At 34.8% G+C, this 22159-nt stretch overlaps 1 protein-coding gene across 1 annotated transcript in view; it reads left to right on the top strand.

Moving 5' to 3' along the window:
* Nucleotides 1–664: 664 nt before the first annotated feature.
* Nucleotides 665–22159, top strand: part of LOC123679190 (ral guanine nucleotide dissociation stimulator) — a 42141-nt gene continuing 20646 nt past the window's right edge. Inside the window, exon 1 of the mRNA XM_045616622.1 lies at nucleotides 665–1099. Within this exon, the coding sequence (XP_045472578.1) occupies nucleotides 890–1099 (210 nt within the window). The 5' untranslated portion in view covers nucleotides 665–889. The remainder of the gene's footprint in view (nucleotides 1100–22159) is intronic.

Consider the following 22159-nt stretch of genomic DNA (forward strand, 5'->3'; position numbering starts at 1 on the left):
TAAACTCGAAAAAAACTGTTGACAGGTGGTGTCATACAGTTTTCCCGTCTAGAAACCGTTTGTAATTCAAAATTGAGCCTTTGTGATTGGTGGAAATCAAGACGAGGGAAATAGTTACTTGTTTTACAAAGCAGCAAAATAGTAGATTGACAGCCTCGGCTGATAGTTCAGCCAAGGCAGTCAATCGACTTTGCTGCCGATTTAAACATATAATTTGATCAATAAATATTGATAAATTAAAACGAAATTTGATAGAAATTGCAATTCTTGGAATGGTTGCTATGGAAAGGTATATGTCCATGATAATTATTGTTTGAAATATCTGATAGTATTTTAGAAAAATATCGGATATATTTATATTATGGACTGTGATAGTGACTTAGAAGCACTAACTCCTTCAGAAATAAGGAAGGTGGCAAAAAATATTAATTGTCGGAAAATGTCGAATCTTTCATTTACATTGAGAATAACAATTTTGCTGTCTAGACAGGAAAAGTAATACTTTGCTGATTGAAATGTGTCTGCAAAATCAATTTCTGAAATCAATCGGAGAAAAAAAATTTTCCTAGAATGTTACAGCGTTAGATCTCAGGTTAGAATACGACAAGTGGCAACGTCGTAAATGGGTGCTATCAGTATCTAGCCGACAGCGAAACTTTTCGTTTATTCGATCGTTTGGCTCCGTACGAACCGCTCGTGAACACCGTGCATAGAAGAGAGCGTGTGCATCGAAACGAAAGTGTCAAAACATTGAACGAACATTTTTGTTATGATTTCTCGGGTTCAAGGAACCTCAATTCGCGTGTCTGTCTCGAGCTTATCGTGTTGAAAGGGAATTTTTCTTTCATTCTTGCTGGCGGGAAAGCTAATTACCCCGCGATTTTCACCGATGTTATTGCCCACTACCGGTCCAGCGGTTGACTTCCAGTCCGAACTTTATAACGGGGTTGTGGAAAAAACCAAACTGCTCAGTGCGAGATGTCTTGGAAAAACTGCGGGAAACCCAAGAAACGAGTTTTCAACAAGAAGGAATAAGTTTCGGTTCTGCGTTTGTACCGGTCCCAGGAAAAACAAAAATACCACCAAGTGGTATGTGAAGGTAAGAGGACCTGTCTACTTGGAAAATTGAATTCAGTTTGATTTCCGCAATTTGTGTTTTAAATTTGAACAATCTACTAACATCCGTTCATCACTTGACAAGCGTGTGAGGTTAGGTTACGCAAAAACCGTATCACTAAAACTTTAACAAGACTAAATACTAGTTGAATTATTGTAGCAAAAGTACTCATCTATGAAAAAAGCCATCACAACTGAGGTCAAGTATAAGGTGAAACTCGATTATATTTCATTTATAACGATGTAATTCATCTAGATAAGATAAATAAAGTAATTGTTGTTTGGAAACTGATTGTCGAAAGTAGAAATCATCGTAGATTATCTATCGTTTTCATGGCGTTCATGAAAATTCCTCTGGTTAGTCGACAACTCCGAAAGTGGATACTCTCTTTAATTTCTAAGAATTGGAAAATTATACTTTATTCATTATTTCCTTCTATATCACAGATTAGAAAAAAAATGTTGAAAATCAAGTTGTAGCCTTTCAATTTGGGCTTATTTGTACCGAAATACCGAAATCCATCTAAATTTTCATTAATTCATTCATCTAAAGGGTGTTTTTTTAGAGCTATAGAACTTTAAATTGCAATAAAACAACGATGGATTATTCGATTGACATGAATTTTATTTATCCGCAAGATAATCTTGTGGCATTACATTTTAAATATGATTTCTGGCATATGACCGCCACGGCTGGCTCGGATGTAGCCCAATCTGGACGTCCAATTTTCGATGACTTTTTCCAACATTTGTGGCCGTATATCGGCAATAATACGGCGAATGTTGTCTTCCAAATGGTCAAGGGTTTGTGGCTTATCCGCATAGACCAATGACTTTACATAGCCCCACAGAAAGTAGTCTAGCGGTGTTAAATCACAAGATCTTGGAGGCAAATTCACAGGTCCAAAACGTGAAATTAGGCGGTCACCAAACGTGTCTTTCATTAAATCGATTGTGGCACGAGCTGTGTGACATGTTGCGCCGTCATGTTGAAACCACAGCTGCTGGACATCATGGTTGTTCAATTCAGGAATGAAGAAGTTAGTAATTATGGCTCTATACTGATCACCATTGACTGTAACGTTCTGGCCATAATCGTTTTTGAAGAAGTACGGACCAATGATTCCACCAGCCCATAAAGCGCAGCAAACAGTCAGTTTTTCTGGATGTTACGCTGTTTCGACATACACTTGAGGATAATCTTCACTCCAAATGCGGCAGTTTTGTTTGTTGACGTAGCCATTCAACCAGAAGTGCACTTCATCGCTAAACAAAATAAAATGGACATAGTGCGCGATACGTATTCCGCACAGAACCATTATTTTCGAAATAAAATTGCACTATTTGCAAGCGTTGTTCAGGCGTGAGTCTATTTGATGAATTGCCAAACCAAACTGAGAATAAAGCTCTTGACAGCTGTTAAATCGGTCGCCATCTTGAACAGAAATGCCAACTTAAAGTTATATACCTCGAAAAAAAACATGCGTTATAAACATAGTTTTGCATGAATTTCGGAATTTTTTAGAATTCTAGACGATTTAGTTTACACCTCAAATATAAATTGTGAATATTTTAGGACTTTCAGATTTTTTTTTCGGAGGAAAAAATATATGCATTGAAATTGTCTTTATATAAGAAAGTACTGTGTTATTCAACTAAACCTACAACCTTGTCTTATTAAATTTTAATAGATAACTTAATAACTAACTAAATATCACATTTGATGTTGATGATGGTGACTTTTATTTTGAGATGAAAAAAGTCATCTAAGTGCTATTTTGCGGATTTCGTACCTACCTTATCCCTTTTTTCATTCCTTTGAAATCTTTTGTTATAGTCTTCAGCTGAATAGTGTATTTCAGAAAACTGACAACATACATGTGTTGTTTTATGGTTTGTTTGTTTTCGATAGTCCCATGTTTGCTGGGTATTTGTAAATACAGTCTGAAAGTCAGGTATAAATAACGCATAACTATTTTCTAATATTTTGTTCGCGTGAACCAAAACTGAAATAATGAGAAAATATTCAAATGAAATTTGAAACAGTATTCACCCCGCACAAAAACTGTGTTTTTTCCTCAATTTATTCTACAAAACCGAAAATTTGAAGTTGAATTTTCTCTGAACAAATCCATATGTTTACGATTTGAGATAAATATTTGAATATGAAAAGACGAATAATTCTTAACAATACAAATGCTCACTTGTAATCTCATCTAAAATAATCTCACAAATGAATAAGATTGGATTAAACGAATCTTCAACAGAACATTTATTTACATAATAATAGCCACGTATTGATAATAGCTCAGACAAGGTAAATGCACCGAGGTTGTAATGGATATTTTGAATGTACTCCGGTTTTAGTGGGGAGAGATCATTTATGAAGAAAGAAATCTCATTCAATGTTCATCAGATGAATCATAAAATATTAATTCTAAAGCACGTAACTCGATTTGATGGTAACTAATGAAATTAGGGGCGCTGTAATGGACAATGACCCAGACATTTCGTTTATATTTTTATATATAAGGTCATCACACTTTTCTTTCTTTCACAACAAGGAAAATTAAACAAACATAGAGATTTCCTGGAATGGCGAAAGCCAGGAAGATCATTGTTAATTGAGAATAACTGAGAGATGAGCCAAAACCTAATAAAACAAATATAACGTCCTGAATATGTCCAATATGCCGATAATAAATCTTTTATTTTTCATAGTACAAATATTTTTAATACTCGTAAACTTTTTAGTAGCATTGAGAAAAAAAGCAACCGTTTTTACGATCCTTTCTGCATTGAGATACACACGTTCATACTCAATCAAGCACATGTCATAAATGTGCTATTTCTATATTATATGATTATGTATACAACTCAAGCTATTCTGTTACCAAAACGTGAGAAATAAATAAAACATAAAAACAACTGCTTATGTTGTTTGGTCAGAATGAATCTCATATTTCGAAATTTGGAGTTGCAAGAAATGAAATCACTAACTCCCATCTTTTTACAATTTTTAAATGGATATATTGTGGCTAAGAGTACTTCAGGTAATTGAGATATATGGTCCCAAAAAATATGACTTTTTTAGATGAGTTTCAAGTAGGTACTCATAAATTTTACGATAACCATTTTTGCTTATTTCCGGTTTATTATGTTTTACCTTCTTTTGAAGTTTCCGTCATTTTTTTGGCGGTTCCTATATTTGGACATATCTGGAATCTTCTGTTCATCCTTCGAGGCTTCGTTATCTGATTTGTCTGGCTCCAACATGTGGTCGAAACTTGTGGATAGATTTAGGTATAAGGGCTAGAGATAATTCTGTGAAGGTCATTCTAAAATCAATAGGACACTGGAACAGACTATTTCTTCAAAAATAATTCATTGCCGTTTTAGTTAAGGTTGTCAACTAGAATGCTATAATTTGAAGAATTCAGTTGAATCACCAATTCAATAAAATTTTATCTTTGGATTTTTTTTAATGTGTTATTTGTATTGCGAAACAATCCTGTTCTCAAATAAGTTGAGTTATTTTGTAATGAGAATTTTCAACAACTATTCAGATGTTTTTGTTACTTCAATGTCATTATTTAAGTGAGATTTGAGGATTCTTGACGACCATTTGAATGTTATAATGGAAAGAAAAAAATCGAATTGTTCATTAGACGTTTGTTATTGATTCGAATAGTTTTTTCACTTTTTTCAATTACAACTACTTCAGACCTCGAAATGTTTCTTAAATAATTAAAAAAAACTGATACGAGTAGATATAGTAAACACTCTACATCTTAATGGATTTATTATGCTAAGGTTTTTTTTTTACGTCACGCTCACGTTCAAAAATTGTTACTTATCCTATGTATTGTTTTGATGAGTTATCACGTTTCAAAACGAGTTTCAGAAAAATTGGAATACACTGAAAATTTATGTAACGAAATATGAATTATCATTCTATCAAGACGATAGATAAAATATTTTCGAATCAACACGGTTCCAGAATAATCAAAGTATTGATAGATCTATCCATAATATCATTGTCTACTACGAATCATGAATTGCACAAACAGATGTACATGTACATGTTAACATTTTTGTTAAAATTGGGATCACTACCTGAATTAGGGACTGCTCTGTTATAAAGGGTGTTTTTTTTAGAGCTATAAATTGCAATAAAACAACGATGGATTATTGGATTGACATGAATTTTATTTATCCGCAGGATAATCTTGTGGCATTACATTTTAAATATGATTTCTGGCATATGACCGCTACGGCTGGCTCGGATGTAGTCCAATCTGGACGTCCAATTTTCGATGACTTTTTCCAACATTTGTGGCAGTATATCGGCAATAACACGGCGAATGTTGTTTTCCAAATGGTCAAGGGTTTGTGGCTTATCCGTATAGACCAATGACTTTACATAGCCCCACAGAAAGTAGTCTAGCGGTGTTAAATCACAAGATCTTGGAGACTAATTCACAGGTCCGAAACGTGAAATTAGGCGGTCACCAAACGTGTCTTTCAATAAATCGATTGTGGCACGAGCTGTGTGACATGTTGCGCCGTCTTGTTGGAACCACAGCTCCTGGACATCATGGTTGTTCAATTCAGGAATGAAAAAGTTAGTAATCATGGCTCTATACCGATCACCATTGACTGTAACGTTCTGGCCATCATCGTTTTTGAAGAAGTACGGACGAATGATTCCACCAGCTCATAAAGCGCACCAAACAGTCAGTTTTTCTGGTTGTAACGGTGTTTCGACATACACTTGAGGATTAGCTTCACTCTAAACGCGGCAGTTTTGTTTGTTGACGTAGCCATTCAACCAGAAGTGTAATAATAAATGATGATTATTGGTGGGATTTCAAATAAATTATTTATTCCATGGAACTAATATTTGTTTGACCATATATCCAATAAATTATTTATTAACTATAATGCATTTTCGATAATATTAAATAAACACTTCTCTCAGTGTAGCATTACATTTAGTCTCCGAACAAGATTGAAACATCTCTTTCGAAATTCGCCTGGTTTATCACGGTCTACATCGCCAATTCGACATCAATCAGCTTGGACTCCATTCTCTATTCATCCTAGTTGAAGGCTGTCGTGTGCCATGTGGGTTGAAAAGCGGAAATGAAACGATTATTGGGCGATTACGTTGCATTCCCTATGTCGACTCTCTATATTGAGCGTTTAAACGCCATAAACTTCCATGCAAACTTCGCAGAATTATTGTCGAGATTGGGAATTACGAGATAATCCCGGAGTGTTGGTCCTTCGACTAGGATAGCCGGTAAACTGACATCGTTAATTTACATTCTGAGACGTTCTAAGCGCCTCTCTCTCTTGAGAGAGAGTTTTTTCCGATTATTTTTCATCTCGAAGGCGACTCGATTTGTCTTTATCCATAAAAGTTTTTCCATTTATTTTATCTGGATCTTTCGTTCGCTTTCCGGCGTGTTTTAATGGAATTAATTTTCTTTTCTCGGGAAAAAATGTATTGAATCAAGGAGACAAGACGGCGATGGAAGTTATGATTTCGCACGTTTTATTTATTTGCGCTTTTCGAGGAGTTCTTCGAGTTGAATTCGTCGGAATTGAGGTGGAAAGGTTAAGTTGGGCTTTCAGCCGCAAAACCTGGCAAATAATGCTTGAAAAGTCTGAAATGCATGGTGAAATTTCGTTGTACGTACTTATACAGAGTTTGAAAAGCATCAGCACGAATTTTTTATCATTTTTAATGATGTTTTTTTTTTACTTGAAAGATTCCGAAGGTTCATCGTAATAATGATAACAATAAAAAATATATTTGTACGTCAGCTGTTCACAAGACAAATGTACACGTTAAAGTTATAGGTACATGAAATAAAATTAAAATTGATCTTTCACAGATTAATAACAATTAGCTATCAGAAGCCTTCTGACAGTCACTTTGAACTTCTTAACATCAAGGTCTACGATCAAGGGCGGATATAGGTCTTTTACATGGGGGGGGGGGGGCGGTTGTGTGTAGTAACGATTCAAAACCAACAATTTGCAAGATTTGGGAAATTTCCAATTTGAAATTATTGCAAGAAATATTTTATGTGCACCTCGTTGGGTAACTTTTTTTCAGGGTGTCGATATTCATGGGGGGGGGGGTTAATTACCCCCATTAGACCCCCCCCCCCCCGTATATCCGCTCTTGTCTACGATTTTTGTCGGGAGTCGGTTGAACATTATTATTTTTCACTCCCGCATATGTTGGTGACTTCTCATACATGGGCAGTCTGATGTGTGTGTCCCTCCAACAAGAGTCTTTTTGCATTTCTCGTCTCGTATGGACGTCAAAAAGAATTTACTTTCATGGATACATTATTTTTCACATATAGTAATAGCTCAGATGACTGTGAACCAAAGCATAGAACGTTGACATGAAAACATCTCACTTTGATGTCCATTTCATTGTGTCAATGGCAAAGAAGCGAAAATTAATTTTTTTGTACACATCGTTGACGTAGTGTTTCCAGTTTAGAAACTCATCGGCCTTGATTCCCAAGAATTTCGTTTCAGGTGCAGCATGGATTTTCAAATTCGATCTCCCTTATAGAGATAGTTTCAAAATCCAGACAAACGGTCTTATTTGAGTTCAATATGATATTATTACTGCTTCATCAAAGTCACCCATTACATCTCTCAGCTTAAGCTCTAGCTCCCCAGGTGACGTCGCCGAAACAGCTTTTCATTATTTCTAGTACTTTATTTTGAAGATTAAATACAAAAGTGGCCCCGGTACCGATCCCTGGGGGATACCCGTCATCTGAAAAGAATCTTATCTTTCATTTTTCATTGAATAGGTAACAATGAATTATATTTTGATATAAATAATATAACACTCGGCCAAATTTGAAGGAATTATCTGTTTATCCGATAAAATTGTTGAATTGTTGAACTTCAAGGCTACCAATCAAATCAAAGTCATACATTTGTCCGGTTCTTTTAATTGAGGGGAAATCCTGTAGTTCTGTCTTTTAAATTTGCTTATTTGGTGATTTCTGTCGCTTTTCTGTATGTGACCCATCAGTCGAATCGAATTAAACAATAACCTATTATCTGCATGTTTACGATGCTTAGCGCGGTTCTATTCGTTGTTTACTCGGTGAGATTAATAACACAGTTAAGTTGGTATCGATCGTTTTGTTTATTGATTCGAGTTGAAAAATTCGTGGTTCGTTTTCGATGGAAACAATTTTGTTTTCTAATTTGGATTGTTCCTGGAATTTATGGTTTCTTGGAAAGTACCGGAAGTGGATTGGCCGAGTTCATTCCATCGATCCTCATGTTTTCAAACCAATAAAACGAATTTAATTTGCTTGATGAAAAGCACCAAAATGTACCATAAAAAAGTATGAATTGCTGTCACTGCAGGGGTTCCCCAAGGTTCTATTCTTAAAAAAACTACTAAATACTCGGTATTGACCTAGAACTATAATCTAAATCTACTTAAAAATAACTGTCTCAATTTACTGAATTCTTCTTCGCTGATGAACTACTTCGAACCTTCTAAATTTCTTCTTCTTCCTCTTTTAGAAGGCACATTGTAATGAAGCTATAACACGGTATTTACGATATTTCTTTTTCCCTAAAGTAATTATATAAATTGAAGGCAGCGTTTGAAAGTTGCGATTTAAATATAGCAACCACGCAACTTCTCAAAAATATCGAAATACTCAAGGACGAATATTATCACTAGATTTGAACGGACGTCAATTTCATGATCCTATTGTTTTCTTGAATCCATTAAATAAATTTTGAAAACAGTCTTCGAACGTTTGATGCCTTTGTTTACTTTTGGTTGATTATTTTCAATAATGAACCTTGGGAATCCTTTGAATTCAATAGAATCCTAAAACTTCTAGAAGTTTTCATATTTTTTTGGCGAGGCAGGATTTGATATTCTTTTGAAAGTTTTCTAAAGATCATATCACAGAATAATTATTTATAATATAAGTGCAGAGGGCATTGATTTACTTCCATGAGTTCAAAATTGAATGAACTAGTGTTAGAATGAGCCTTCTGTACGAGTATTATACATTATTCATTATTTTCCTTAATTCACGGAATTTTTATTATTATTATTGGAAGGAATAGAATGTTTCCATAAATGTTGTTTAGTGATTTCAGCATTGAAAAATGTGGGTTGGCAGAACTGTTTTCTGTATCACAAATTTGACAGATAATAGCTAAAGCCGTGACAGGAGAGTCCCGAATACCAACATACAATAATGAAATATAAACATGAAATCTGTGTGAAACTGAGTTATTCCCGCGCTATTATGTTCTACGAGGTACGGCAGAATGAACTGATTCGCCATAGAATTAGAGAAATACTGAAATAGAGGTACACACAGAAGTTCACAAAATTTGTTGAGGAGTTTAAATTTCGAACATTGATATGATAGAATATGAGTATCAGCAGATTTTGATATTTCACTAGAAATTCAGAATTAATACCAGATATTGTCAGTTGGAGGAAATGTTAAAACTAGTTGCGTATAATTGCGTTCTCATGTTGCAGGATATTCGTAAAAAAGGATACAATGGTCGAATGGGAATATTTTTTCGCGTAATGTAGAATTTCGAGTCAATTAGATTCGCCTTTGTCGTTTAGTTCCATTCGATGTAAGAGACCTTGACCATTATTTGATACATATGTATCGTCATGGTTTCTGTGGTGGGGGTGTGTAATTTCTAGTTGACTATCTGATGTTGTAACAGGATCCGATTTGTTTATACCTAGAATATAAACCATTGGAGCAATGAATGGGGGGTTTTGGTTTTTCATTCATCTTCAACAAAATTATATTTTTTTAAGCTTCTATGTCTCAGAAAATATTCCCCAATTTTTGCTAAGATTTGACTGAAGAGTTACAATAAAGTGACGTGCCAAAAATTTCAGCTTTTCCGCCTGAAAAGAAAATTAAAATTTCATCAGTTGAAATACAACAGGGTTGGACGAGGTCAGTGTATGGATGGGTGTCCGTTTCTTGATAATATTTCAAAAACTTTAAATTTACGTGATAGATTTTAAAAAGAGAGATAAATGAAAATTTGTACGAGTTTCCAAGTCAGTGCTGTCCAGAGTTTCTGATTTTAATCTCGTTGATGTGAATATAATTAAGCTTGATTTGTACCTATACAGATAGGGAATGAGATGAGATGAGAGTTTAATTATACCGAATAAAAATGACGATTTTATTCAATTTTATAGGCTTAGTCAATGAATGAGTGAGTAAACCACATCTTAGAAATTAGAATTTCACTTCTTGTCTGTGGTTAAGCAAATTTTCACCACAAATGGCTTAATGTAACGCAATTGAGCCATCAAAAAATATGTGATATGTAACTTCTTCAAAGAAAAATAATAATTCAAATAATTCCGAAATTGTTAAAGATGATTTGCCAATTGGCTGATATCGTTTTCTATCGCTAATGGCATACCTTCCTCTTTACAATAAAATGAACATCCATTGATTTGTCTTAAAATATACTCGTTTTTTTCAATATTAATATGCAATCTCTTATTGGAAAATCCTTTATCTTTAAATTTTCATGCTAAGTATAGCGAAATTGGCAATCTTAATAAGGAAGATCTCTCTAAACATTTTCTTTTTCTGCTTTCTAAGCTGAAGGAATATCCAATCCAATTGTGTTAAAGTTGTGTATATCTGTTCGAATTTGATTAAAAAAAAATTAATGAGAATATGATCTGCTTTCTTCTCCTACTATTCTTCATCAATGCATTCGGGCTTCATAAGTTCCAGATGAATCTAAGCAAGGCATAAAAACTGATGTGTCAAAAACGTACCAAACATTTTCAAGTAAAAAATTTGTATACATATAAAAGGTGTTTTTTTTTAGAGCTATAGAACTTTAAATTGCAATAAAACAACGATGGATTATTCGATTGACATGAATTTCATTTATCCGCAAGGTAATATTGTGGTATTACATTTTGAATATGATTACTGGCATATGACCGCCACGGCTGGCTCGGATGTAGTCCAATCTGGACGTCCAATTTTCAATGACTCTTTCCAACATTTGTGGCCGTATATCGGCAATAACACGGCGAATGTTGTCTTCCAAATGGTCAAGGGTTTGTGGCTTATCTGCATAGACCAATGACTATACATAGCCCCACAGAAAGTAGTCTAGCGGTGTTAAATCACAAGATCTTGGAGGCCAATTCATAGGTCCAAAACGTGAAATTAGGTGGTCACCAAACGTGTCTTTCAATAAATCGATTGTGGCACGAGCTGTGTGACATGTTGCGCCATCTTGTTGGAACCACACCATCATGGTTGTTCAATTCAGGACTTCAACCAGAAGTGCGCTTCATCGCTAAACAAAATAAAATGGACGTAGTGCGCGATATGTATTCCGCACAGAACCATTATTTTCGATTTGAAATTGCACTATTTGTAAGCTTTGTTCAGGCGTGAGTCTATTCATGATGAATTGCCGAACCAAACTGAGAATAAATCACTTGACAGCTGTTAAATCGGTCGCCATCTTGAACAGTAATGCCATTTTAAAGTTATATACCTCGAAAAAAAACACCCGTTATCTATTCGTTCAAATTTATTGCATTAATTAAGAAGTTGCCCCTTCGGTTGCTTCAAAGTTTCAATGTGAGTTTTTCGAAGTAGAAAAATTCGACTGAAGCTATATGATTCCACCAGCTGTCAAGAATACGACAGTTGTTTCGATAGAATTTATTAAGTTTTTGGCCAGAAATGGTGATGCGAACTCTACGAGTCCTTTTTTTCTGTAAATCTAACTTTTTTTTTTTGGCGTTTCGATACACGACATTCCAATTGAAATGCAATATTTACATTTTCTTTGTTCAATATTTTTCCATTGTCTGTTATTTAATTGATAAAATGTACACTAACGCAGTAATAATAAGAGATTAACTCAAATACTTGAAATCTTCAGCACATACTTCAAGTGAAGTCTTGGGACGACCGAGAATGTTTTTATCAATTTTTTTGTCTCGATGTCGAAGGTTTTATCATTGGAGATAATAAAGTAATGAATCCGTGTCTGCGCTTGGTAAAATCAGTTGCACCTCCAATTTAACGTATCGTCATGGCATTGATCATATCGAACTCTATCAAGACCAATCCTAATTGCCTTATTTGTTGATTGCACTGCTGCTATTTGTCGCTTGAATAGCTCGTTTCATGGTTTCAGAAACTCTCTCATTCAGAATTTCGAGAGCAGATAGGATATCTGGCAATAATAAATCAAATTTTATCATGAATCCGGGTTTGGAAACGTCAATCAGAATGCATTTTAACCGAGTATTGAATTCGTAATTGCTTCGAAATTGATCAACAAACATTTTGGAGCTTTTAGTTTTCGAAATGATCTTGTTAAATTCAGTCCATCAGGACTGGATTGAAAGATTTTCATTTTTTCAAAGAAAAAAAAATTGGTATTTGCTGTAAACTTTCGATTTACCATTAAATTCAATGAATTTCGAAAATGTAAAACTCCGTACTATGGAGTCAAGGACTTTGTGGTTAAAAATGTTTCAATTTTATTCATTATTCGCATCTGGTGTATAGTTCATTTTGATATTCTTATATTTACCAACTTCAAAGCCTAATGCAGAAGCAAACATACATTAGCATTGGCAATTGTCAAGTGTTCATATTCATCTTCAATATGATCAAAATACTGTTTTCAACTTCACGATAATACAGGATTTATCAAAAAGAGGTCTTATTTTGAATTACCCACTATCTGGACAGTTGTCTCTTTTCAAACTGTCATCTTTTGACATTTGACAAGTTTAAACTAAGCTATTGTTAAAAATGGAACGATACACGTTTCAAAAACGGATTGAAATTTTAAAATTTATTTAAAAAATCATGAAAATTTCAAAGTTCGCTAAACTAAAGCACTTTTGGGTCTTCGTGAATAACTTTCTCGGTCGGCAATAATGAAACTGGTAGAAAAATTTGAGCTGTTCTGGACAAGTTAGTGATGTAAAGAATTGAAACCGTGTGCTTTGCTAGAGAAAAACTGAGAATTTTGCTGTTGTAGTCCTTAGTGTTTCCGAAAACTCAGGTTTGTCGATTCCTTGTTGATTTTGGGAATTAGGCTATGATTGATGATTTTTTAAGGCCGGAATTTGATAATATTGATGTGGATAAAGTTTATTCTCTACAAGGCGGCGCTACGTTTCACACAAGCAAAGAAACAATCGTAGTTTCTTGATGGTGTTATTTTTCGAAGGGGCGATCACAATTGGCCACCGAGATCTTGCAATTTAACACCTTCAGCTTTTTATGCGAATTGGTCATGAAAAATTTCATGAAAAGGATGTGATGCTGCAAACGTAGCCGTGATGTCCATTTTGCTGATATCGTTTTCCAAATAATAAATAAAATATGGCACAAAAATCGATTCGTGTATTATCAAGCAATCAATAAAAATTTCCAATTTATTTTGTTGAATAATTGACTGAAATTTGTTTTGCAACAAAGCGAATGACATGTAGAATATTTTTATTTGGATATAATAAGATGCGATGTTTACAATGTACCTCGAAGATGTTCTCCACGAACTTTAGACTTAACAGAGGAGCTTAACCTGGGTTTTTCCAAGCGTAAAGGAAAAAAATGTGATGTGGTTCACGGACTAAGATGTCTATTAAAGGTTGTGCGTCTTCGTCATGGTCGAGATGGTACCCACAATAGGGTTCCAATGGAAGGTGCATGCAGGTCTCTTAAACTTATATGTATATTCGTTGTTTGACCTTCAGGATCAGAAATGATACGCTTGGAGTTTTGGTGGGAGACCGCATTTGGGAATTGTGATACTACTTTAGATAGGAACCATACGTCCGACTACACATATGTGATGCACGAAGCGTACAGGGTGTCCCAAATTTGATGCTCACTGAAAGCATTTCGAGAACTATAAGACTTAGAGAAAAAATATTCAAGGACATCCGGTATCTTTTTTCGAAATAATAAGATATCACAAAGTAGATCAAAGATAACTTGATTCGTTCACGAGTTACAGGGCGGTTCTGATAAATTACTGTTTCAAAATATTTCGCTATATCTTGGTTTCTGTTCGGATATTCGGAAAATTTAACGTTTTTTTTTGGTTTATCTGATACTCTTAATATATCATAAAAATTTACTGGTTTGAAAATATAGAGGAGAGTTGATGTTGAATGGGACACCCTTATTGTTTCGAAAAGAGAAATTGGGTGTCTTTGATGATTTTTTTTCGAGTCTTATAGTTCTCCTGATGCTTTCATTGAATATCGAGTTGGGGATACCCTGTACTTACTACAGAATCATTATTTCTGTTGGAAGTTTTCACAATTTTCACACATTGAACAGTCGATGAGCGGTTCATATTGTTGAATGGCTAACCTTCAATACGCTCTATTAGTGATGACGTCACACACCGCCATTTTAGTTCTTCTGTCAGTGTTCGGAATCCAAACAAACAAATTATCATTCAAATTAGTACGTTGTCGTTGAAGAAATTTGCTTATTTTGATAAATAAGATTATTTAAGGAACGATTTTACTATTAGTTGATAGACAGAAGGCACGAGATTAATGCCAGTAAGTTCGAACTTGAAGTTCAACTAATAAACACGGCTTTTTACAAAATCTGGGGAATGATACAGGATTCAAACTTACTGAATGGCTAACCTTCAATATGCTCTATTAGTGATGACGTCACACACCGCCATTTTAGTTCTTCTGTCAGTGTTCGGAATCTAAACAAACAAATTGTCATTGAAATTAGTAGGTTGTCGTTGAAGAAATTGGCTTATTTTAATGAATAAGATTATTTAAAGAACGATTTTACTATTAATTGATAGACAGAAGGAACGAGATTAATGCCAGTAAGTTCGAACTTGAAGTTCAACTAATAAACACGGCTTTTTACAAAATCTGGGGAATGATACAGGATTCAAACTTACCTCGTTCCTTCTGTCTATCAATTAATACTGAAATCGTTCCTCAAATACTCTTATTTATGAAAATAAGCCAATTCCTTCAACGACACCGTACTAATTTGAATGACAATTTATTTGTTTGGATTCCGAATACTAACAGGAGAACCAAAAATAGCGGTGTGTGACGTCACACTAATAGAGCGTATTGAACATATGACGCTTCGGATGACATATGTCATTGAAACAGGCCTATGAAATCAGAACCACGACATGGATAACCTAGTATGTGTGTTTGTCTTTTATGCAACAATACATCATCCATTCAATAGCTATGGAACTTTCTATGATAATTTCTTGAAATAAATCTTGAACCGAAACGTTCGCCATTTTGTCATTCTCATATTTACGTTATACTGTCGCTTTTTGTTTTTAATTTCCTGTCTTTTGAGATCGTAGAATTATTCCAGGTAATTTTTCAAGTTCAATAATCTTGAGAAGGAAACATCTTACGGAAAAATGATTCCAATAAAAGGTTGATTGTTTTGAGGGGGAATCCACTGATGCCAGAATTTTTGGACATTTGATTCCCCCTTGCGGGGTACGGGGGCCAAGTTTGGAATTTCAAATAGAAACCCTTAATTTCCGTGCAGATTCGTATTCTATGGAAACAAATACAAAAGTCGGCATACGGATGAACAAGTGTGCCAAAAACTTTTCAAAATTTTTTTGGCTCACCCATCCGCCATATTTCCTGTTATCGGAACCAACCCCCAATCCCTTTCAATTTGCGCACTTTCCCTCGTAAGACATTAAACTCCGACTTGAGCCTCGAAAGTTTAAACTCGTCCGAACTGCCTTCACTTTCCAGCCAAGTCTGCGCTTTTGGAGCCCCCAAATGCCACATTCGCTCCCCCAACAGTCGACGTCTGCAAATCCCTGCCGTTTCCCTTCGGGGATCGATAGTCCGATGGATTGTCACTCGCGGAAATGATGAGAGACCGGATATAATCTGGTTTTCCCAAGCCTCGGGAAACCGACGATCGATTTTGTCGGTTTGTTGAAATGCAACAACGCATCTATGTTATTATAGCGAGTTTCTCCCCTTATCATCAAGGTATACGCTGGCTAGACCACCCCTTTCGGTCACCCCTGTGAAGCGAACAGAACCGCTTCGTCATAATTTGAAGGCATGAAAGGGGATAAGAAATATTACAATAAATGTGTCTATAAAACTTCAATGTCAAATCTATTATTTAACGGTATGAATCTTCAAATGGACTTTCGCTTTCTTTTAAAAAGAACACTCTGTATATTTTTTCGATTGTGATGTAAAATAAGGTGTAGAATAGGATTCATAAACATTTTCTGATTGTATATCACTAAGGCGATTAGTAACCATTTTCGAATGATTGAATTTTAAAAATTGTAAGTGGTAGTGATGATTTTCCAAGATAATGTTTCGTATTGTTCAACAAGGTAAACAAAAGGCACTCATTTGTCTATTCTGAATGTTCGGTTTTGCCGTTGACATGGAACTATGACCGGGATATCCACATGATTTTCTGCGTTTGTGATTATCGTAATGAAACCATTTCCAGTTACAATGCGATGCAGAAATCCCTTCCGTTTTTCCCTTTCAAGCAGCTGTTCACAAGCAAACAAACGCCGTTCAACATCTCTCGGCTTCAACTCATACGGCACCCAATTTCCTTGTTTCTGAATCATTCCCATGACTTTCAGGCGTTTTAAAATGCCTTGTTGCTTCACTCCCAATCATTTTGCCAATTCTTGTTCCGTTTGACACGAGTTTTGATCAAGTAATGCCCTCAATTCTGCATCTTAGAAAACCTTCTCTCCTCCACCGCCATATTGGTCTTCGACGTCAAAATCACCGTTCTTGAAGCGTTGAAACCACTCTCGGCAAGGTCTTGCGCTTATAGTTGCATCACCATAGGTATTTTGAAACATTTGCAGATTTTTCATATTAAAGCAGAAAATTAAAACCTCCCGCAAATGATGAGAATTTGGCTCGTAAGCTAACATGGTTAATCGAGAATAACTCTATGATGCAGACATAAATCGACTAACATGTCGATGGTGTTATGTTCACAAATACCTAATGTATGATATCTACGATCTATTCATTTCGACTACCACTTACCGTTACAGCCATCTATTGCAAAACAACGGAAGCAAAGTTGTACACTTAACTTAATAGATTTTTTGTCACACCATTTTAAGCTCAGTTCTGAAACCTATGCTTAAGTTCTGCTAGTCAAGTTATTGGAAGAAATGTGCCGGTAAGTCATCGAAAATTACCTCACAAGGGCAATGAACAATGACAAGGATCAAACATATAAAAATGAAAATTTGATCGATATCCTAAATGGAAGTGTGTTCAATTTAAGTTTACTTATTAACAACATAATGGATAACCCTTCAAAACTGAGAAAAACACTGACGTGAAGTGATGATCTTCTGAGCGCTGAGTAGATTCATGCGGAAATTGCACCTTTGGATATATCGGAGGACGCAATTGGCGCATCATGAATGGACGAGCGTTGAAAAACTCCTGGTTTCCTAACTCATTTTGGCATATTTGAATGTTTTTATTTATTTTGCGAGCATTTCCTGGAAATTTACAGCATTCAAACTCAACATGCATATTCTCGTAGCCTACATAGGAAATTCAGCATAATCACCCAATAATATCTTCATTTCCGCTTTTCAACCCACATCGCTGAGGCAACCTTCAGCTTTGATGAATAGAAAATTAGGTTCAAGCTGATTGAAGTCGAATTGGTGATGTAGAGTACGATAAACTGCACGAATTTCAAAAGAGATATTAGAATCTAGTTCGTGTCCTAATTTTTTCAGTTTGGACAAAAGCAATGACCTGAAGCCAGATGATTATGAGGATTCTTCATCTGACCATCCGTTCCCAAAATTTCAGACTTCCGAGTTATAACTCAGGAAAATTTTAGAGGGACGTCATCTATCCAGATATGAACCTAGCTTAATCCTGGCGTTATACAAGGTGTCTCAAAAGAAAGTTTATATTTTTTTTTTAGCTTACTGCGTGAACACTACAATTCGGAGATATTTCAATTGTTAGCGTAGCCTTCAGGAATTCAGTCAATATGGAGTGTTTCTCGGAAGCGATTCGCGCGTTGTGCTTACTCGAATTTTACAAAAATGGTAATTCTGCTACTATAGCGTGAAGAAAGTTCGCTAATATTTGAAGTTTTAGTCACTTGAATAATGTGCCAAGCATTCTCTCATTCGGAAATAGATGAAAAAGTTGGGGAAGACCAGTAAAACTCCAAAACCAAAATTCGGGCTCCGAAGGTTATTGAGAACCGAAGAGAACGTGGAAAAGTTTAATTCAAATTCAAATTCTTTATTTATCCCTTCGACATTACAAAGAATGTAATCGATCTGTTCGTGATGATCCCGAGTCGAGAACGCTAGTTCAAGACATTTGGATGAATTTCCTAATATTTTTCCGACGAATGATTTATTTTCTTATTGCTTTCTTATATATTATAATTTTTTTTGACATCTTTTATTTTAAGGATTTATTTTCACATTTGAATTCAGTCCGTAATAATTCAAGAATCTATTCTCAAGTGGGGAGAATCGGAACCAATTTTCAGTCCGAATCCACACGATTTCAAGGTTTGTTTGTTATTATTTTGTGAAATATGATGTACTAAAATGAACGTGGTCCGAAGCTTCCTATATCGATTCGATAAAAAAGAGACTTGACCGCGTATTTTCACGGAATCGCATACCCATTCACGTCAATCGTTGTCGCTTCCATTCCGCTTTATCTAGACATGGCTCGGAATTCTCAGGAGTTCGAATTTCGATTGCCGGATACCAGAGCCGCCTTGCGATTGACAATATATGTGGTGTTTTTCTAGTGCGTCATTTTTACATACTAGCGTCGGATCAAATGTAATTGGTTTGCGACAATACGTCATTAGATAATGTTTGCCCGTTTTATGATTACGAGCACTGTCATTCTATTGTTTTTCGTTTTAGTGGCTTTGATCGATTTTGTTATTAAAAGTATAGTCGGACCTTCAATTTACCGGAGGTTAACGACTCGGAGAAAACAGTTTAATAGCAGTTTTTATTTTCGTTCATTAATTGTTTTATTTTCAAGGACTCTTCGTGTTCGTGGTAGTTATCCTTTTTATAGTCAATAGTTTTTATATAGTTAGAGTGTAAAACTATTTCGAAAATACGTAGTTTTTTTATTTCAATGAAAATTTAGAAGTTTTTCTACTATATTTAATTATTATTCAACAAAAATGGTGAACAAATAATTTATTGTATAACAATTAATTTAGTGCTTAATCTTAGCTGATTTTCGAATGAATGAAATGACTTTTTCAGTATTTATGCACCATTTTATAAGAAGAATACTATATAGACAGAGGGTTTTCCAATGAGAAATTTAAATTTGTCCGCCATCTGGATAGCTGTCACTTTTCAAGCTGTCAATAGTTCGTTTCAGAGTTTCAGAAACCCTATCATTCAGAATTTCGAGAGTAGATAGAATATCTGGCAATAATAAATCAAATTTTATCATGAACCCGTCTTAGGAAACGTCAATCAGAATGCATTTTAACCCAGTATTGAATTCGTAATTAATTCGAAATTGATCAACAAACATTTTGGTGAGTTTAGTTTTTGAAATGATCCTGTTAAATTCAGTCCATCAGGTCTGGATTGGAAGGTTTTTGTTTTTTCAGAGAAAAAATTTGATATTTGTTTTGAAAGTTCGGTTTACCATTAAATTCGATGAATTTTCGAAAATTTATAACTCTGAACTATGGAGTCAAGGACTTAGCGGTAAAAATGTTTCTTTTTAATATTCGCATCTGGTGTAAAGTTCATTTTGCAATTCCAATATTTACCAACTTTAAAACCTACTATTTTTAAGTTCACGATAATACAGAGTTTTCCAAAAAAAGTTCCATTTCGAAAAACCCACTATCTGGACAGCTGTCACTTTTGAAGCTGTCATTTTTTGACATTTGACAAGCAGTAACTAAGCTATTACTAAAAATGGAACGATAAACGTTTCAACAAAGGATTGAAATTGTTAAAATTCACTACAAAAATGATTAAAATTTCAAAGAGTAAAATAATGCACTTTTGGGTCGACGTGAAGCACTTTCTCGACAATAGTGAAACTGAAAAAATTATGAGCAGTTGGGATAAGTTAGTGATGTGATAAATCCAAACCGTGTGCGTCGCTAATTGAGAATATTGCTGCTTTTCATGGCCGGAATCGGAAATTATTGATATGGGCAATGTTCATTTCAACAATACGGCGCTACGTGCCATATAAGCAACAGAACAATCTCGATTTAGCAGGAAAAGTTTAATGTCCGTGTTATTTGATAACAATTGGCCATCGAGATCTTATGATTTAACACCTTTAGACTTTTTTTTTGGGCCATGTGAAAGATAAGGTCTATACCAATGCTCCTCAGTCGATTCAAGATCTCAAAGATGGAATTCGTGAAGTTGTCGGGGACATACAGCATCAAATGTGTCCAGTGGCGTACCTAGACATAAGCCTTGGGGGGGATAAAAAAAAATTCAAATTTTCCTTTTTTTGAAGAAGTTTTCCAAAGAAGTTTGCTTACTCATAATAAGATTGTGATATATAAGGTTGTTACATATAATGGATATTACTCCTGGGGGGGGGATATATCCCCCTTATCCCCCCCTTGGGTACGCCACTGAATGTGTCATGAAAGGGGTATTCTAGCGCTAATGGCATGTCTTCCTCTTCACAATGAAATAAACATCCATTGATTTCATTTGAGAAGTATTCAATTTTTTTTAAATATCAAAATGAAACCTCTTACTGGAAAACTCTTCATAAGAGGCCTAGTAGGTAAATTTCGTTTCATAATTCCTACACATTATTTTCAGAATTAACGATGGAAGAGATTGGATTTCAGGATAACTTTTCGCAAACATTTTTCTGCTTTGTAGTCTTTATTCAACGCTATCATCTAAGTTACGCCAGGCTGTGACCCGACGAATAATAAGATTCATCATAAAAACAAAACGTGTAAAATTACGCTGATGTTAATTTCATAGAATGCAGAAATGCACAATGACACGAAAGAGGCTTGTGTTGGTGATTATTTCACAGAACAACAATTAACTAATTAAGTCTGTAATTCAGCTGTTTAATCGGAACTGAAATGATTGCTGGAAAAAAGTAAATTGCAAAAGTTCATACATCAATTGTTGGAACTCGCCCAAAGGTCGCGTGAATCGGTATATAAAATAATATAATACAGGATGAAATGAAAATCAAGGTGTTTAAATAAAATCTTAACATATACAGGGTGATTCACTGGGATGTCCTATTAGACATTTATGGAAAACAAATAATAATTTTGAGCGGAAGATATGCCTATTGAGGTTTGAGACAATGATTTTTCTCCCTAAAATATTTTCAGATCTACAACTTCCGGTTATAACTAAAACAGACTACTACTTCCTTATTTCAAATGGCACACCCAGTATATTATTGCATCATTAGATAGCTTTTTTAACGACAATTTCGGCAATATGCCATATCTTGGGTAAAAACTCAATGGTTCATTAGGAATTGTTATGAAAAAAGATGGCGATGGGGACATTTTTTGAATTTTTCGACAGTAAAAGCTTTTTTCGAAAACATTTTTTTCTTTTTCTATTCTGCAAATACGTAGTATCATGAGACTGTTTGCGGTCCGGACCAAAAATGTACAGGGTGTTCATAAGAAGATCATGAACTTGGACAACTCAAATTCATCAAAACCAAAGATTTTCAAATTAGAACCTATATTTTTTATAATTTCTGTCGATTCTACGTACAAAAATAGTGAAGGTTATTCAAGCACACCTTATACCTAAAATGAATACTTTGAGTGTTATCGAGGAAGAACTTTAAAAGATGAAAAACCACAATTTTCTAACTGTGAAGTAGTCTGTGATTTCCGGAAAACACAGAAAGAAACTAAAATTCGAT

Source organism: Harmonia axyridis, chromosome 4 (assembly GCF_914767665.1).
Source record: "Harmonia axyridis chromosome 4, icHarAxyr1.1, whole genome shotgun sequence".
NCBI classification, from domain to species: domain Eukaryota; kingdom Metazoa; phylum Arthropoda; class Insecta; order Coleoptera; family Coccinellidae; genus Harmonia; species Harmonia axyridis.